The sequence below is a fragment of the Bubalus bubalis genome, chromosome 9 (genome assembly GCF_019923935.1).
Source record: "Bubalus bubalis isolate 160015118507 breed Murrah chromosome 9, NDDB_SH_1, whole genome shotgun sequence".
In the NCBI taxonomy this organism is placed as follows: Eukaryota; Metazoa; Chordata; class Mammalia; order Artiodactyla; family Bovidae; genus Bubalus; species Bubalus bubalis.
This window is the reverse complement of record NC_059165.1, coordinates 85666725-85683436: the sequence shown is the minus strand read 5'-3', so window position 1 is coordinate 85683436 and position 16712 is coordinate 85666725. Positions and strand designations below refer to the sequence as shown.

At 37.2% G+C, this 16712-nt stretch overlaps 1 protein-coding gene across 1 annotated transcript in view; it reads left to right on the top strand.

Moving 5' to 3' along the window:
- FBN2 (fibrillin 2) overlaps nucleotides 1–16712 on the top strand; it is a 225342-nt gene that overhangs the window by 8808 nt on the left and 199822 nt on the right. Inside the window, exons 4-5 of the mRNA XM_045166621.1 lie at nucleotides 1683–1778; nucleotides 5783–5878. Coding sequence (XP_045022556.1) covers nucleotides 1683–1778; nucleotides 5783–5878 — 192 coding nt within the window. The remainder of the gene's footprint in view (nucleotides 1–1682; nucleotides 1779–5782; nucleotides 5879–16712) is intronic.

The window sequence follows — 16712 nt, the reverse complement described above, 5'->3', positions numbered from 1 at the left end:
AGCACCATTAATCACTATCTTCTTGAAATGCTCTCTTTTCCCTTGGCTTATATGAAAGTAATGGCTCCCAGCACTCCTTTTCTTGATCATTTTTTCTTAGTGTCCTTTCTGTATCCCCTTTATTAGCCTTACATTCACAGTTAAGTATTCCCAGAAGTTCTGTCCTCCCTAGGTGAACTCATTTACATATATGTCTTCAGCTACTACTAATATGGGCCTTCCCAGTGGTGCAGTGGTAATCCACCTGCCCGTGCAGGAGATGCAAGAGACGGGTTCGATCCTTGGGTGAGGAAGATACCTGGAGAAGGAAATGGCAACCCACTCCATTATTCTTGCCTGGAGAACCCTCATGGACAGAGGAGCCTGGCAGGTCCTCTGTCCACGGGGTCACAAAGAGTTGTACATGACTGAGTGACTGGGCAAGCACTAACCAGTATGTTGCTAACTCATAACGATTATCTCTAGAGTAGATGCGTCCACTGGGCTTCATATTCACGTGTCCCATTTCCTACTGGACATCTCCACTTGAATGAGTAGTAGGCATCCAAAACTGTGGCCTGAGACTCTTGATCCGTGGCTGACAACAGTCTGTTTCTTCCACAGTTGCCATGGTCCCAGCAAATAGCACTGAACTCAATGCCTTGCTATCATAATGGGCTTGGTATTCACTGTCACGGAGCTTACATTCCTGTAGAGAGACAGACAAAACACAAGTGAAGAAACCCCACAGTGTCATTAGAGATTGTGGTTAGTTCTTGGAAGGAAACTTGGCTGTGAAGAACAGCCTGGAACCAAGGAAGAATATAGACACAAGAGATAGACAAGATCGTGCTGATGCGACATGACATTGAAGCTGAGTTCGGAAGGACTAGGATGAACCAGGGAGGGATCCTCACAGGGAGAGAAAGGAGCAAATCAAAACATCTTTCCTCCACTTGAGAAACTAAAAGTTTCATGTGATGACAAAGAGGCAGGTTGGGAAAAGGAGATCTTAGAGAAGCAGGCAAATCCAGATAGATAATACATGGCCGCCTCGGTCATGGAAGGATTTGCGTTCTATCCCAAATGTGACATTAAAAGGGTTTAAATAAGACAGGGAAGCAGTGCTATTTGTATTATTACAAGATGACTGTAGTTGCTTTGCAGAGAAGGAATTTGAAAAGGGCAAGAGTAGAAGCTAGGGAACTCATCAGGAGGTAACTGCAACAATCCAAGTAAGAGATGAGGGTAGCTGAACCACACAATATCAGTGGCAACAGAAAGGAGAAGGATTTGACATATATTTTCCAGTGGAACCTACAGACCTTGTTAAAAGACTTGATTTGAGAGAAAGAGAAGCAATTGCTTAAGCACTGGATGGATGGCAGTGCCCAGCACTCAGCCATGGCATTCTGAATGGATACTTGAGTGCCTCCTGCATCCTAGAACTTACACTTCCAGTCACCTTAGATTTCCTTCCTTTAACATTAAAAGTGTAATAGATTTTAAATACGTACTAAATAACATGTTGTCACAGATATGCTCATCTGTGTACTTACAAATAAATAAATGCATGCTTGGGTCATAACATTTACTTCTGTAGAGTACACTTGTCATTAATTGGGCATTTATTATAGTTTTATAACTCTCACAGATACTATAGTTTTGGTGATTGATAATTTTATGTTTTTTGTTCTTTGCAGTTCAGCAGTGCAGCATTAGGTGCATGAATGGTGGGACCTGTGCGGATGACCATTGCCAGTGCCAGAAGGGATATATTGGAACTTACTGTGGACAACGTAAGCAACATTAGAATAAACTCGATTTATTCGAATAATTTGATTGAGTGGGTATTTCATACCAAGTCATAATTAAGGTCTTGTAAAATGTGTGATCCTTTAAAAAATAGTTTTATGTAGAAAAGACATACCTTATAGCTGAATAGATAATTTTTTCCAGCTCCTAAAAATTTTTGTTTTAGAGTATTGATGTTGTTGAGTACCACTAGGGCTTTATCAAATTTGACATATATTACAATTAAATATTTAGCTGATTTTCATTTATCTAGTTCCATAAAACATGGATGCCTTTCTGAAAAAATGGTAATGTTTGCAGTGATCTCTCTCTCTCTCTTTAGGATATCCCAAATTTAACCCTGGAGAGCCAAGCTTATAAATTGTCCTTTGCTCAATTATATTTTATTACTCAAATCTATTGTAATACGACAGTAAAGGGCTATGAAATGATTTTTCAATGAATAGGGGAGTTCAGAGACAGAGGTGTCAGTCAGGCCTTATAAACCAAGGAAAGAAATTTGGACAATACTCTAAATATTATGTGATGCTATTGGTACAGTTTAAGCAGTAGAGTGAGACGACCTGATTAACATTTAAAAAGAACCACTTTGGCTGCTGTATTGAAACTGGATTGTAGAAAGGGAAAGAAAAAAAATAAAAAGGGTCAGTTAGGAGGCTAGACCAGTGATTCTGGTAGATGCTGCTGCTGCTGCTAAGTCACTTCAGTCGTGTCCGACTCTGTGCGACTCCATAGACGGCAGCCCACCAGGCTCCGCCGTCCCTGGGATTCTCCAGGCAAGAACACTGGAGTGGGTCGCCATTTCCTTCTCCAATGCATGAAAGTGAAAAGTGAAAGTGAAGTCGTTCATTCGCATCCTACACTTATCGACCCCATGGACTGCAGCCTACCAGGCTTCTCCGTCCATGGGATTCTCCAGGCAAGAACACTGGAGTGGGGTGCAATTTCCTTCTCCATCTGGTATATGATGCTGTAGTAACTCAGGATGTGATTTTTGCTTAGACTGAGCTTTCACTGAAGGTGGAATATATGGAAGGAGGTGTGTACTGATGGAATGGGTGTGATGCATGAGACTAAAAGGAAAACCAGAGATCCATAATGACGACTGGAAGACTTGAGTTGAGCTCTGGGCTGAATGGTGATGCCATTTTCTGATACACAAAAGACTGAGTGGGGATTAGGTGGGACGGGGGTCAGGTGGGGCTCAGAGCGTGGGGTGTCAAGAGTTTTTGTTTTGGATTTGATGAAGAAGTCTGTTAGACTTCTAAGTGAAAAGATCTATGAGCTCAGCCCTTAGGAGAGAGGTCAGAGGTAGACATACGAGTTTGGGAGCATATAGATTGAATTTTGATACGGCTAACATTTTCATCGTGGGCCTGGACAAAGAACACTAGGAAGTTGGTGCAGGTAGAGAAGAGAAGTGGGCTGTAGTCGGAACCCTGATTGTTGCCCAGCATTTTGAGGTGGAGACGAGGAAGGAGAAACCAGCAAAGAGTGAGAAAGAGTAGGTAGTGAGACAGGAGGAAAACTGGGAGAGCATGATAACCTGGAAGACAAAGGAAAAAGGTAGCACCAGGAGTAGAGATTTATATTGTCTTGTGTGGAAACAACAGACTTTTCTTTCTTTTTTTAACATTTTTGACCCAGATTCTGGGAAAGATTGAGAGTAGGAGGAGAAAGGGGCAATAGGAATAGATGGTTGGATGGCATCACTGACTCAGTGGACATTAATTTGAGCAAACTCCAGGAGATAGTGAAGGACAGGGGAGCCTGGTGTGCCACAGTTCATGGGGTTGCGAAGAGTTGAACATGACGAGGAGACTGAACAACAAATCTGGTTTAGCATCTTTTTTATATCCGATGTTTGTGTAGTAGGAAGTAATGATAATTTCAGATTTGACTTAGGCCTCACTGTTTTTACTTATGTTGAGTGGTACAGGAGTCTGTCTGATAAAAACAGACACTTGTCATATTTCTGAGCACAGAGTAGGTGCTCAGTAAATATTTACTGAATAGAAATATTCAAACTTCAGCAGTCATGATCAGGGTTCTATTACCGAGCACAGAGTGGGTACTCATTAAATATTCATTGAATAAAAATATTCAGGTTTCAGCAGTCATGATCAGGGTTCTGTTTCACAGTCTGACCATCTTGAAATAGGGCTTGCTTCTCACTTTTCCTCAGATCATGGTAGGCAGTTCATACTTCTTTCCATAGTCTTCTTTTTCTCCCCTGCCTTTTGCTTTGTCCCACACTAGGTGTAAGTACTTTTCTCTCTTCCTGTGTGGTCAGCATTCTTTCCATGGTGGAAATTTAGGCTTATACAAGTTTATTTTCAACTCCAGTTGAGAGGTACATTTGTTTCTGTCTTGTTTTGTTACCAAAACATTACTTTATAAAGTAACTTTCATCATAATTCATTCAAAAGAAGGAAATTGCTTCTTTTATCCCCCTTTGGTCCACTTTTATCTGTATTGTCTGCTTCTCTTCTTTGGCTGTTGCTCTTCAGTGTAAACTTTGGTTGCTATAGAGCACGTCATGTTTTCCATACAGATCCTTTTCAGTATAAAAAGGAAGGGGAATTAAGATTGTAGAACACCTTAAAGCATAGCCACTGTGCATTTTGTTTTTTACACCATTTTATTTTATCTTCAAACTATTAGCTCTACTTTACAGGCAGGGAAGCTGAGAATTGAAAGATGATGTGATTGAGATGTGCTGAACACAGCAGAACTCCTTTATCTATTCACTTTGTTGTTCCACCTCCCAAAAAAAGTGGGAAGAAGGATGCAAGATTTTGACATATGGCAGGAGATTTTGAGAATCTGCAGTATATCAAGTACTGTAGCAAATGAAGGAATACAAAGACACCCTCCCTGCAGTCACTCTGCTGGAAGCACGCTCTCTCATGTGAGAGCAGGAATAGAAGCAATGGCTGTATTGGCTTGTCCCATTCTTGTTCAGAGAAGCTCTTGATACTTTCTTCAATTACTGAAGATGCCAAGGACCTTTTGTTTAAATGGGTTATACCTGCTGATATTTGCTGTGTTAAAAATTAAAATTGAGAAATTTAAAAAAATTATTTCCTTTCAAGTAACAGAAAGCCATGTTACCTGTTAACATAATTTTTATGAATAATAACTATGTTTTCCACACCAGTAGAAAAAATTCGTAAGAAGAGAGGCATTGTTAGTCTGACCTGTGTAGGTGAGCCTGGTATTTACCTGTACTGAGCGAGCTCTCTGAGGACATGGTCCAGGCTTATCCAGCCCTCTTCTCCACCTGGAGAAGCATTTGGAAGCTCTGTCTTGGAAAACCCTGAGAGAAGCCCTCCTTTCACCTCCCCAGGGATAGATCCTGAGGGTCAGTCATGGATGTGTTTTCCCATTCATGTCTTAAGGGCTAGCATGTGTTTAATGAGGGAGCATGTCTGGGACAGTGACTTTCATTTACATCTCTTACACCTTGATAGTATTTAAAGAAAATTCTTTTCCTTTTGATTAATTACATTAGGTAAGTGTTACTCATTTGCAGTATATCTTTAGAAATCAAAATATTCAAATACTTAGAGTTGTTTCTGTGAACTTATACCCTGTGGAGAGTTTTCTCCCTCTCTCTGTTCTCTAGAGTCTGCAATCTTCTTTCATATTTTAATCACCTTTTACCTATGAAAATAGATTGTAGGGTTCATAGAACTGAAATAGAGGATTAAATCATTGTATTCTAACTGTATGATCAGAGTCAGCCAATTCTTGTGATTCTGATTTATAGGAAAAAAAAAAAAAAAACTTACCGAATGATTGCATAACAAGGTGATTTATGTGAATTGTGGAGGTTTTAGTCTCAATATACAATGAAATATATGTATTTAAATGCATGATGGGACATGTTTTGGAGGTAAGATCCATTATCAACTACATATCTACACTCCTACATTATACTTGGACTTTTACTGTATAATGAGCTTCTTGCTGTGTTTGTGTGCAGCTGTCTGTGAAAATGGATGTCAGAATGGTGGACGTTGTATCGGACCTAACCGCTGTGCCTGTGTTTATGGATTCACTGGTCCACAGTGTGAAAGAGGTAAGAAGAGAAAAAAGAACCTCCCTTTGGAGCAGTCTGCTGCTGCTGCTGCTGCTAAGTCACGTCAGTTGTGTCTATCTTATTGTAAATATGTGTAATATTTTTATTACCCAATGAAAATTCTTCTAATGAAACAATGTTTTCATTCTTTGATTATGTCTGTAACTTGCATAGTCAGATTTTGTGATGTAGCTAATAGCAGCTGAAGTATCTCAGTTTTTTCCACCAGAGCAACCTCAGTTTAGAAGGCCAACTCTGGTGCTATGGCTGTGGGGTAATTTTGAGTGAGTGACTGGATGGCAAATTCTAATAATTTGGAGTTCAAATTAGGAGTCACTGTTGGGAGCACTGCCTCAGTTAAAAAAAGATGTAAAGATGTAATATGTTCTTGGTTGCAAGACCAGCAAAAACCTGAAGTAAATGAACCTAACCAACAAGGAAATGTATTACTTTGCATAACAAAGTGTCCAGAGTCAGTGGGCTTCAGGTAGGACGTGATCAAGGCTTTCATTCAGTTGTTCTACTTCTCCTGGCCCTGCTTTCCTTCGTGCATCAGTTTTGCCCCACCCACCAGTTCTGTATGGTTGTGAAATGACTGTCAGCTATAACTAATGCAACGTGCTTTCTTGTTCACATCTAGAGAGAGAAAACCTCTCCTCTAACTATGGGCCAGTAATAGCCTTCAGAGTTATTTCATAGGCTGATCGGCTTCATCTTGAGTTTTTGAACCAATCCCTGATAAGAGGAATGGTATTAATATGCTCCATGTAAACGTATCAGGACATATGTTTGGAGCAGGAGATGATGAAAGCTTCCCAGAGTCACCTGAAAGGGGGAGTTTGGTCTCAACCCAGTGGAAGTTGTGGTGGGTAGGAGAAAAGGGGTAGAGGAATGGGCGCTGGGTGGGTTTCCATCCTTGTCTACCTTATTTGTGTAAACTGTTGGTCAAGCCCATTTGAAACCAGTTTATCATAATTTAAATAGCAGCAAAGCTTGTGACCTGTAGAGTACTGAAAATCCCCAGTGTTGATGCAATAAGTGAACTATTAGTAATGTTAATGTATTGCAAAAGGGCATATCAAAGAAGATGAATTTTATAAAATGTGATAAACAACTATTTACCACTGAACCATAAAAGTAAAATAAGCTTAAACTAAAATCAGTATTACATAATCTTTCATAATTGCATATATATTCAATTTACTTTTCCAGGATTTGTCATAGCATCTAAAGTTGTATAGTGCTTTCTCTGTCGTGAAACTTTGAGTATATGAAGTTATGTCATTGAAATGTTACAGATAAATAGTGGTGATGGTTTATGTATGTACAGAGGCTTTGAATTGCAAAGAAACCTTATGTTTTTCAAATTATATCCATTACACTGACAAAACTTAATCCTGGCATTCAGGTTAAAGCTCAAGAAGCAGCTGAGAAATTAGAATTATATGGTAAAGTTTGAAAAGTAAGATGTATGCAGCCTTTTAACATACACTTGTATGTATATGTACATTAAGATATTTATATTATTTCTGGGGTAATTGAGATTTCTTGGGACCGAAGTACATTCCACAGATGACAGAGTTTATAGTTATACTTAGGAGAAATTTAAATGTCTTCACCAGATGCTTTTATTTGGGGAAGAAAAATTAATTATGAAATGTTAGCATAAAGTGATAAGTTGTTGAGAATGGAATAAAACAAATTTCTGAGATGATGTTTATTTAAACACCATAGAATGGAAAAATAGTAAAATTTAAAATTTAAAACATAGTTATAATTGATGGAGATCATGTTCGTTTTTCTGGAGATCATGTAAACTTTTCAGTACTTTCATCCTAAAGCAGATTTCAAATTCAATTCCTAATTGACAAAGGAATTGGGTAGTTTTTTTGACAAAGAGGCTTCCAGGCATTACATCATTATTCTGTCTGCAACAGTTATTCATTCATTGGGTTTGTTTGTCCTTACTAAATTTATGGAAACTTAATAAAGACATTAAAATATATTTTACATGTACAGTAGCGTGTTTTCAGAAGAACTCCAAAATTAAGTAACAAACTGGCCTGAAGTATTTCTTTTTTAACGTGGGTTTGCTTCTTAAAAATCTTTTTACGTATTCACCTTCAGATGAAAATTCTAAAACTTCATTTCTTCCAGAGAAGGAATTAGCAATTTCCAACCTGAGATTGCAACTGTGAACTTTAATGTTCTTAAAATATATTTTTAATTGAATATTTAATGTGTGATAGCTAATCCCACTGAGAGTGAAGTTCCTAGTTTTTCTCAAGAAACACTGAATAGCTACAAAAAGAAGAACTTACTTATGTTGAGGTTAGTGAATAGCCCTGTGTGCCCAGTTTGCATTTAAGATTCATATTGTCTTTTTCAATTTGCGTGCGTGTGAAGTTGCTTCAGTCATGTCCGACTCTTTGTGACCCTATGGATTGCAGCCTGCCAGGCTCCTCTGTCCATGAGATTCTCCAGGCAAGAATACTGGAGTGGGTCGCCATGCCCTTCTTCAGGGGATCTTCCCAGCCCAGGGATCAAACTAGCGTCTCTAATGTCTCCTGCATTGGTAGGTGGGTTCTTTACCACTAGCGCCACCTGGGAAGCCCTATTTTTCAATTACTAAATTTAAAAACATATGTTCTTTGTTCCTCTAAAAAAAAGACTTTTGTAAAATTAGAGATACTTTTCTTCTTAGTGCAGAACACACAATTTCCCTTTAAATTGGTCTTTTGGGATCCAGTAGTATGATAAACCTGACAATTTTTCCAGTTATCTGGGCTTCTGGCAGACTGGTTTCCTGCCTGGAGATAGAGACTGGGTGGTGTTAATGACTGGCATGATTGTAGTGTTTAACCTGAATCTTGGTACTGTGTAAGCTGAACCTCTTTGGAGTTTTCTCCTCTTGCTGATACGTACAATGACCTTTTATACTTAGCATTAAAGAAAGAGTTCTTGTGGTCTCAAGCTGATTATAAAATGCAGATTATAAAATGACTTAGCTGTGTCCAAGGCACATGAAGATACTTAATTCTTTTTGCTTCTCTCTTCAAACAGATGGCATTTGAAAAAAGATAAATATTGTACTTAATGTACACCTGAGAACATGTAGAAGTTGAATCATTATTATATATCAAGACTCAGTGTTTTTTTCTCTTAACGCTTAAAATGTATTTTATTATTTGTTGGTAGAAACTTGGAGGGGGCAGGCAGGCAAGAAACAAATATACCTGAATGATTTCTAGACTAGAAACAGTGATTACTTGATAATAAATGCGGCCTGCTCAAGGTCCCTGTTTCAGCTTCTTTACCTTGAATGATTGTTGAAATCATGTTTTGTAATTGAATTTTCCTTGAAGTTTATATAAGGACCATCTGTTAGAAATATATGAGACCCTTTCAAATTATGGGTCTCTGATATATTATAAATTACTGCTACAAATTGTTTGTTTAGCATGTAAACATGAACTCCTTTTGAAAAGTGTGTAAATTTGGTAACATTTCAAATATCCTTATGCTTAGTGACATTTCGTTTAAAATGTACGTCTTTCAGTAAGTGATGCCTTAAAGAGGATTGGAAATTTACTTTTTAACCTTTTGACATTTTAAAGAAAAATTCCTTTTGTTAATCTTAATCTGCATTGGAAGAAAAAGTGAGATCAAGTTGCAAATGTTTAAGTTTACAAAATCTAAACTTTCACATCTTTATGGAAAATGTAACATAGATGGATTTTGCCTTCAGGGTAACTGTCATAAAATCATCCAGTTAACGCATGAATTCAGTGTCTAAAAGCATGTCCAGGAGGAGTCAACTCCACTTCTTCTCTAATGCTTCCGGTCACAGGGTGCTCACTCCCCCCTCCATCATGAAACAGTATTTCATTGTCAGGGTCCTGATTGTTCATTATTACGCTCCTGTTTAAGTGGACATTTGACAGACATACAGTGCATCTCTTACTGCCTCATTCAGGAGGAATGTGATGATGGTGACTTCCCTAAAGGCATCAATTATAATTTACTGCCCAGTATTGTGTGATGACACCTTGAGGTCTATTATAACCTCTTGAATTATTCTGTATATTTTTGGTCATCCACCCATATTTCAGTTGGTAAAGTAATTGTGACTATTATTAAACCCACTCAGACCTTATCCACATTCTCCAAGAACAGCAGTGGAGATTTCAAATTAGGGTTTTCCAGAATTCTAGGGATTCTGTAGAGCAGACTCAAATTTGTTCAGAAATAATTTATCAATGTTTATTCCATGGTCTTGGAATTTAAGTATAGTGAAAAAGGTGGAATTCTCTTTGGAATTAAATATGCAGTGGACTTGATGTTTTAAAGAAACGTATAGGCGGTATTTTTAGAAAAAATTCCTCCCATGGTGTCGTTCTTAGCTAAAGGTGACGTGTGTTTATTATAAGATAATTTAGAAAATAAAACAAGGAGAAATAAGAAACGCAGTTATTCATGATTTCTCCCAGAATTAGTTACTTTTAAGATTCGGGTTATACTTTGAGTCCTTTATTCTACTTCACATATATTGCTTACAAAGAGTGGGAGCTTTCCATTCTTACTGGAATCAACTATAAGAATATTTCATGTTCTATAACATGAAATGTGCTTATATCCTGCTTCTCCTTTCAGGTTACGAACTGCATTATATTATATATGAATTGTAATAGTTACACTGTATGTTGTAATAATGAGGCTAGGTTTCTACATTCTAAACAACCTTATGATATTTGTAAAGTTATTTTCTCTATCTCATTGGAGAAGGAAATGGCAACCCATTCCAGTGTTATTGCCTGGAGAATCTCAGATGAGGATATTTTGCCTACTTGCAAACTTCTGGTAGCATTGGGATATTAGAATGGAAGGAGGATCTCAAACAATTTGATTTCAGACCTTAAACTCAGTTGTGGTGATATATCTTCTTACTGTAGTTATATTTCTGATTAATTAATGTTTAACATTTAAGGTCATTTTCAGGTTTTCTTTTCATTTTGTTGGTTGGTTGGTTTGTATGTTAGCAAAGCTGCGATAAAAATCTATGTAGGTAAGTATTTATCTTTGATTTTAGTCTTAGAATATATTCTAGAAATGTAATTGCTGGGTCATTGAATATTTATTCCTTATATTTAAAAAGTCTTCCCCATTTCCAGATCTTACAGTATTTTCCTAGTGCTTTTGCAATTTTTCCCTTTTTTAACTACAAGTTAGAATATACAGGAAGGTAACTAAATTTATTTGTAAATATTTAGCACATATTGAGTATTTATTAAATATTAGGCAAAGTACTTGAAGCTCAAGTTACAAATACAAATAATACATATTCCCTGTTATGAGGAGCAAATTATCTATTTAAAGAATAAGCCTAATCATTTATTTAAATATTAAAGTAAAATGTGACATAGAAAATACTATAATAGGAGTAGGAACAAATTTATGTGCGAGAGCTCAGAAATGGTTTCTGATTAAAGGAGAATTACAGAAGTCTTCTTGCAGTTAATCTGAATGAAAAAAAAAACCATCATAATGGGAATAAAACAGTATCAGACTAACGCTCATGTTGATATTATACTATATAGCATGATAGAATCGCATGCTAAATAACGTATTTAAACTCCATAATTAATACCAGTTATCACAGTTACTGAACTGATGTTGTTTTATAGAAATAAGAGGTCTCCCTCTTTCTTAGGCTCAGAGGATTTAGTGAGAATGAAATTGCAAGGAACAGAGGGAGAACATTACCAACTGCAGATGTCAAACTCACATGCTGCTGTACACACACACACACACACACACAGTTCTGCACTCCTGAACGTTTTATAACCTTGCACTCACTAAGCTAAACGTAACCTTACATGGGCATCAGAGAAATACCAGAAGATCTGTGGGAACTTAACTTTTTGGCAGTAGCTCAGATGACATCCTTATCTTGAATGCCACTAAGAACACAAGAGAAGGAAAATGAGGAAGGGAAAAAAAAAAAAAGCAGGCAGTGGAAAGTGGAAGGAAAAGAAAAGAAGAATAGGACGAAGAATGATAGCACAGGGAACTGGAAAGCTAAAACTCAGAGTGGAGGCACCAGGCTATATAAAGAATAGCTCTAAGTTTGGGAGAAGATCAGCTCATTGACTGGTCTGATCTGGGAGAGGCCAGGCCTTCCACTTCTCACTGTCCAGTTTAAGCCTGTGCTCTTTCGATCTATGCAGTTGGATTGACTGTGTTGGCAGCCTGTTAGACTTTGATGCTTTATTTATAAAAGTCCTTTGAGTTAAACCAGTGAGTATTTTCATTTATTCCATCTCTAAGTGCTCTGGTATATTTATCACTTTATTTACCTAGAGGCAGAGGAACCTGCAATACAAAATAAAAATATTCAAGTATTTTATATTTGTGTAACTTCATAAACATTTTCCTATTTCACCATCAAGACCAGAGACATTATAGTTCTAGTATGAAAACTAGATGAAGCTGCCACACACACAGACAGACACGCATATGAGTGACATATAACGAAAGGTTGAACGCATAGGAGTCAGCCAAAAGCAAGAAATAAGAAAATGTGCATGTGTGGGGAGAGGGGTTTATGTTATATCATCATATATTTTTAAAAATTCCAAATACTAAAAGTTCTTAAACAACACCTGTTTCCAAAGGTTTCAAATAAAGGATTGTGGATCTGCAGCTACCTCATAGAGTTGTTGGGAAGATTAAAAGCAATACTGTGTTAAGCTCCTAATACCTAATAGGCAGAGTGTGTGACACATGGTAGACATCTGTTGAGTGACATTTCCTGTATTTTAGGAACACAGTGTATAGCCAAAATAGAACCTTAATATTAAGACCTATGTGACCTTGGGAATGTGATCGCCCTCTCTGATCTGTGTTTCTGCATATATAATAAGTGTCTCCTCTTTCAACCTTGAATTATTTTTAAGACTAAATAGTATAATACCTGGTATCCAATAAATGATAATTATTGATGCTAATCTCTTTTAAATGAACCCCCTAGTTATCAAAAAGATAACAATTCAGTATTAAAAATGGAATTGCAAATATGGAATAAAGGCATTTAAGTCATACAAATAAAGTTTAATGCGGTTTTTATTAAAAGAGTAAGGACTCAGAATAAACAGCATATTTTAAGAGTGGCTCACATTCCCGGGATGAGAATTAAGTGAAAGATAAAGTGCCTAGCCAGTGTCTGGCATAGAGTAAGGGCTTAATAAATAATAAGCTATAATTATGAGAAATAAAGCCAAGATATGATATGCTCTCCTAGACAAAATAGTCTTTATGGATGAGGGAGATTGTTCCAGCGTTACTAGGAATGTCTCAGATCAGAGTACATCAGTTGTGAACAGTGTTAAGTTTCACTGTTTGAATTTTTGTAGTGGATTTTTTTCTAATAATACCTATCAAATGAAAAATATCATATATCGTCATCACTGCCTTTCATGCTGTGCTGTGTTTAGTCACTCAGTCGTGTCCGACTCTTTGCGACCCCATGGACTGTAGCCCGCCAGGCTCCTCTGTCCATGGGGATTCTCCAGGCAAGAATACTGGAGTGGGTTGCCATGCCCTCCTCCAGGCCTTGCATGCTAGGCAGTTGAATTTTTAGACCCTGCTCATCTTGTTTTGAAGTATTGCTACTGTAAATATCCATGTTACTATTAGTAGTTACCGTTGTACTGGTCTCTTTAGTCTTAGTTTCGGCCTTCCCTGTGCACAAGGTCTTGTTCCAAGCATTTCACAGTGTAACTAATATATAGTAGAGTTTATTTCACTCAAGGTACTTGTAATCAGTGGGCTTGTACATTGCTAAATCTAATAGGAATAGGTCGGAAGGGTCTTCAAACAGTCCAGAAAACAGTTTCTCTGTGAAGCTTTCTTTGACCACCACCTGCCTCCCTGCCTTACCTTACTTTTCTTGGAATAGTTAGGCCTGCTCTTCTTTTGAGTAGACCTGCTGTATGTCCCATTCCTTTAGACTAGCTTCCTTCATCTTTGGGTTGTGCCTGCTTGCTTTCTTAGCTGTGAGCTTTTTGCGAGCAAAGCTTTTTATCTTAAGTTGCTTTTGTGTTCCCTGTGCTCCACATAGTGCAGTATATAAAAGGCAGACAGTATGTGTGACTCCATAACCACAGCAGTTCCACGTAGAAGAAATAGGATGAAAAAAGTACAGATGTAGTAAAGGTCTTTGAATGTTCATGGATGCTTATTTTTCAGTATGGCTCTACGACCCTGGTGAAAGGGATGAGGAGAAGATGAGGCTGGAAAAAGAGGCTTGAACCTTAATGTATGAAGTCTGGAATGCCAAAGTCAAGAGGCTGCTCTCTATTCAGGGGAGAGGGATTGTGAAGGACTTCTAAATTTAAAAGAAGTGCTCTGTAAAGGTCAACCTGAAGTGGCAAACAAAAAGAAATGGAAGTTTGAGAGGCTGAAGGCAGAGACATCATTCAGTAGAGCTCATTGCTTGCATGTCAGTTGGATAATAACTACGAATCTGTCACCTTTGCATAGTCCGTTCAGTCAGATTATGATTTATATCTGCATAAGTTAAATCACTATTAGTTTGAAATGGAAAATTATGTAATATTGGTGATTGTGATAAGTTCTTTAGAGGAATTAATACTTACACCAGCGCAAAGATATTTTTAAACATCATATTACAAGAGAAAACTGAGGCACAAGGAGGTAGAACAATTTGCTGAAATTCACTCAGAAAATCAATTGAAGAAAGTCGGATTTGAACACAGTGGTATACCATCACAACTCACACACTTAATCACAACTTTATTTCAACTGAAACACAAAATTACAGAAGTAATGTGTTTCTACTCTTTAGAAATATATTGTATTAATTCATGGGAATGTTAGGTATACGATTCCAATTGAATGAAAGAGATGGCTTGTTATTTTATATTCTTTTGGCCTAGGGAAATCTTTTTGATATGTACATTTTTGATTATACCTCTGAATGTTTCTACCCAGAATTTCTTTATGTGTGTGATCTGCTGAAATGTTCATTCAAAACTCATAATACTTAAAACAAATTTGAGACTTGTATTCCCAGCGAAGATGGACTGACAGGATTCAGATTCAGCCTCCTGCCTGAGAAGAATTGGAAAATAGAGTAAAATATATGAAACAATGCGTTTCAAGATACTGGATCTCAGGTAACAACAGAAAGTGATCCTTGAAAGAAGGACTCAGCTAGATTTTCAAGCTTGCTTGCTCAGGGGAGTTTTTTCCAGGCTGTGCTGTGGGCAGAAAGAACCCAGGCATAGCCTGACAGATTCTTTAAGTATATTCAAAGTGTCTTCTCAGTTCACAGCAGAATTAAATCAGAAAGCAATAATAGAAAGGTCTCTGGAAAATACCCAAACATTCAGAAGCTGTGTAAACCCATTTCTAGTATCCATGGATTGAAGAAGAAATCAAAGGGGAAATTAGAAAGCATTTTGAACTGAACAAAAATGAAAACAGTATCAAATTTTATGAGATGCCACTGGAGAAATGTTTAGAGGGAATTGTATAGTTCTAAAGGTCTATATTATAAGAAGGAGAGGTCTTAAATCAGTGGTCTCAACTTCTTCATTAAAAAATTAGAAGAAGAATAGCAAATTAAGCCAAAGGTAAGCAGAGGAAAAGAAATAATAAAGGTCAGAGTAAAAACAAATGAAGTAGGGAAACGTAAAAAAATGAGAAAATCACTGAAACCGAAAGCTGGTTCATTGAAAAAAATCAATAAAGTTTTATTACACTAACAAGGGAAAAGTAAAGACACAAATTATCAGTATAAAGAGTATGAGAGGTAACATCAATACAGACTTTACTAATGAGTGAACTGAGGCAATACCATGAACAACTTCAGGCTAATAAAAATGAAGTGGACAGTTTCTTGAAAGATGTAAATCAACAAAGTTCACGAGAAAAAATAGCACAGATATCCCTATACCAATTAAAGAAGTTGAATATGTAGTAAAAAACCTTCTTATAAAGAAAAATCCTGACTCAACTTCATTGGTCCATTCTACTGAACATTTAAGAAGGAAATAATGTCAATCCTAAAGGCAGGTTTTTCTAGAAAAGAAACAGGAGTTAAAACTTACCAATTCATTCTAGGAAGCCAAATTACCTTGAGACCAAAGCCGGAAAATGGCATTGCAAGAAAAAGAAAATGGCATACAAATATTTTTCTTGAGGCAAAATGTCCCAATTTTAGCAAAGCACACCAACAGTATATTGAAAGAGTGTATGTTATCTCAGCATACTTGTGCTCAGTTGCTCAGTTGTGTCCGACTCTTTGCGACTCCATGCTCTGTAGCCCGCCAGGCTCCTCTGTCCATGGCATTCTCCAGGCAAGAATCCTGGAGTAGTTGCCACTTCTTACTCCAGGGAATCTTCCAGACCCAGGGATCGAACTTGTATGTCCTGTGTGTCCTGCATTGCAGTTGGATTCTTTACCTGCTAAGCCATCAGGAAAGCCCCCATACTAATCCTAGAATAAAAAATCAGTGTAACTCACCATATCAGCAAATTTTAAAGATCACATGATTATCCAGATAGATGTAGGAAAAACATTTGACAAAATCCATTCCTGAAACTGTCAACCAACTGGAGAATAAAAGAGATCTTCCTCAGTGTGAAAAAGGGGCATTTCCTAAAAGGCCCTAAAAACATTATACTAATGATGCATAATTATTTTCCATTTCCTTGATTATTCTTTCTTCCTATAATGGAGCATTCTTGTATTCTTAATCTGCTTTGTGCCTTAAAAAAAAATGATAATATATTAGGTAGGTTCTGTCCA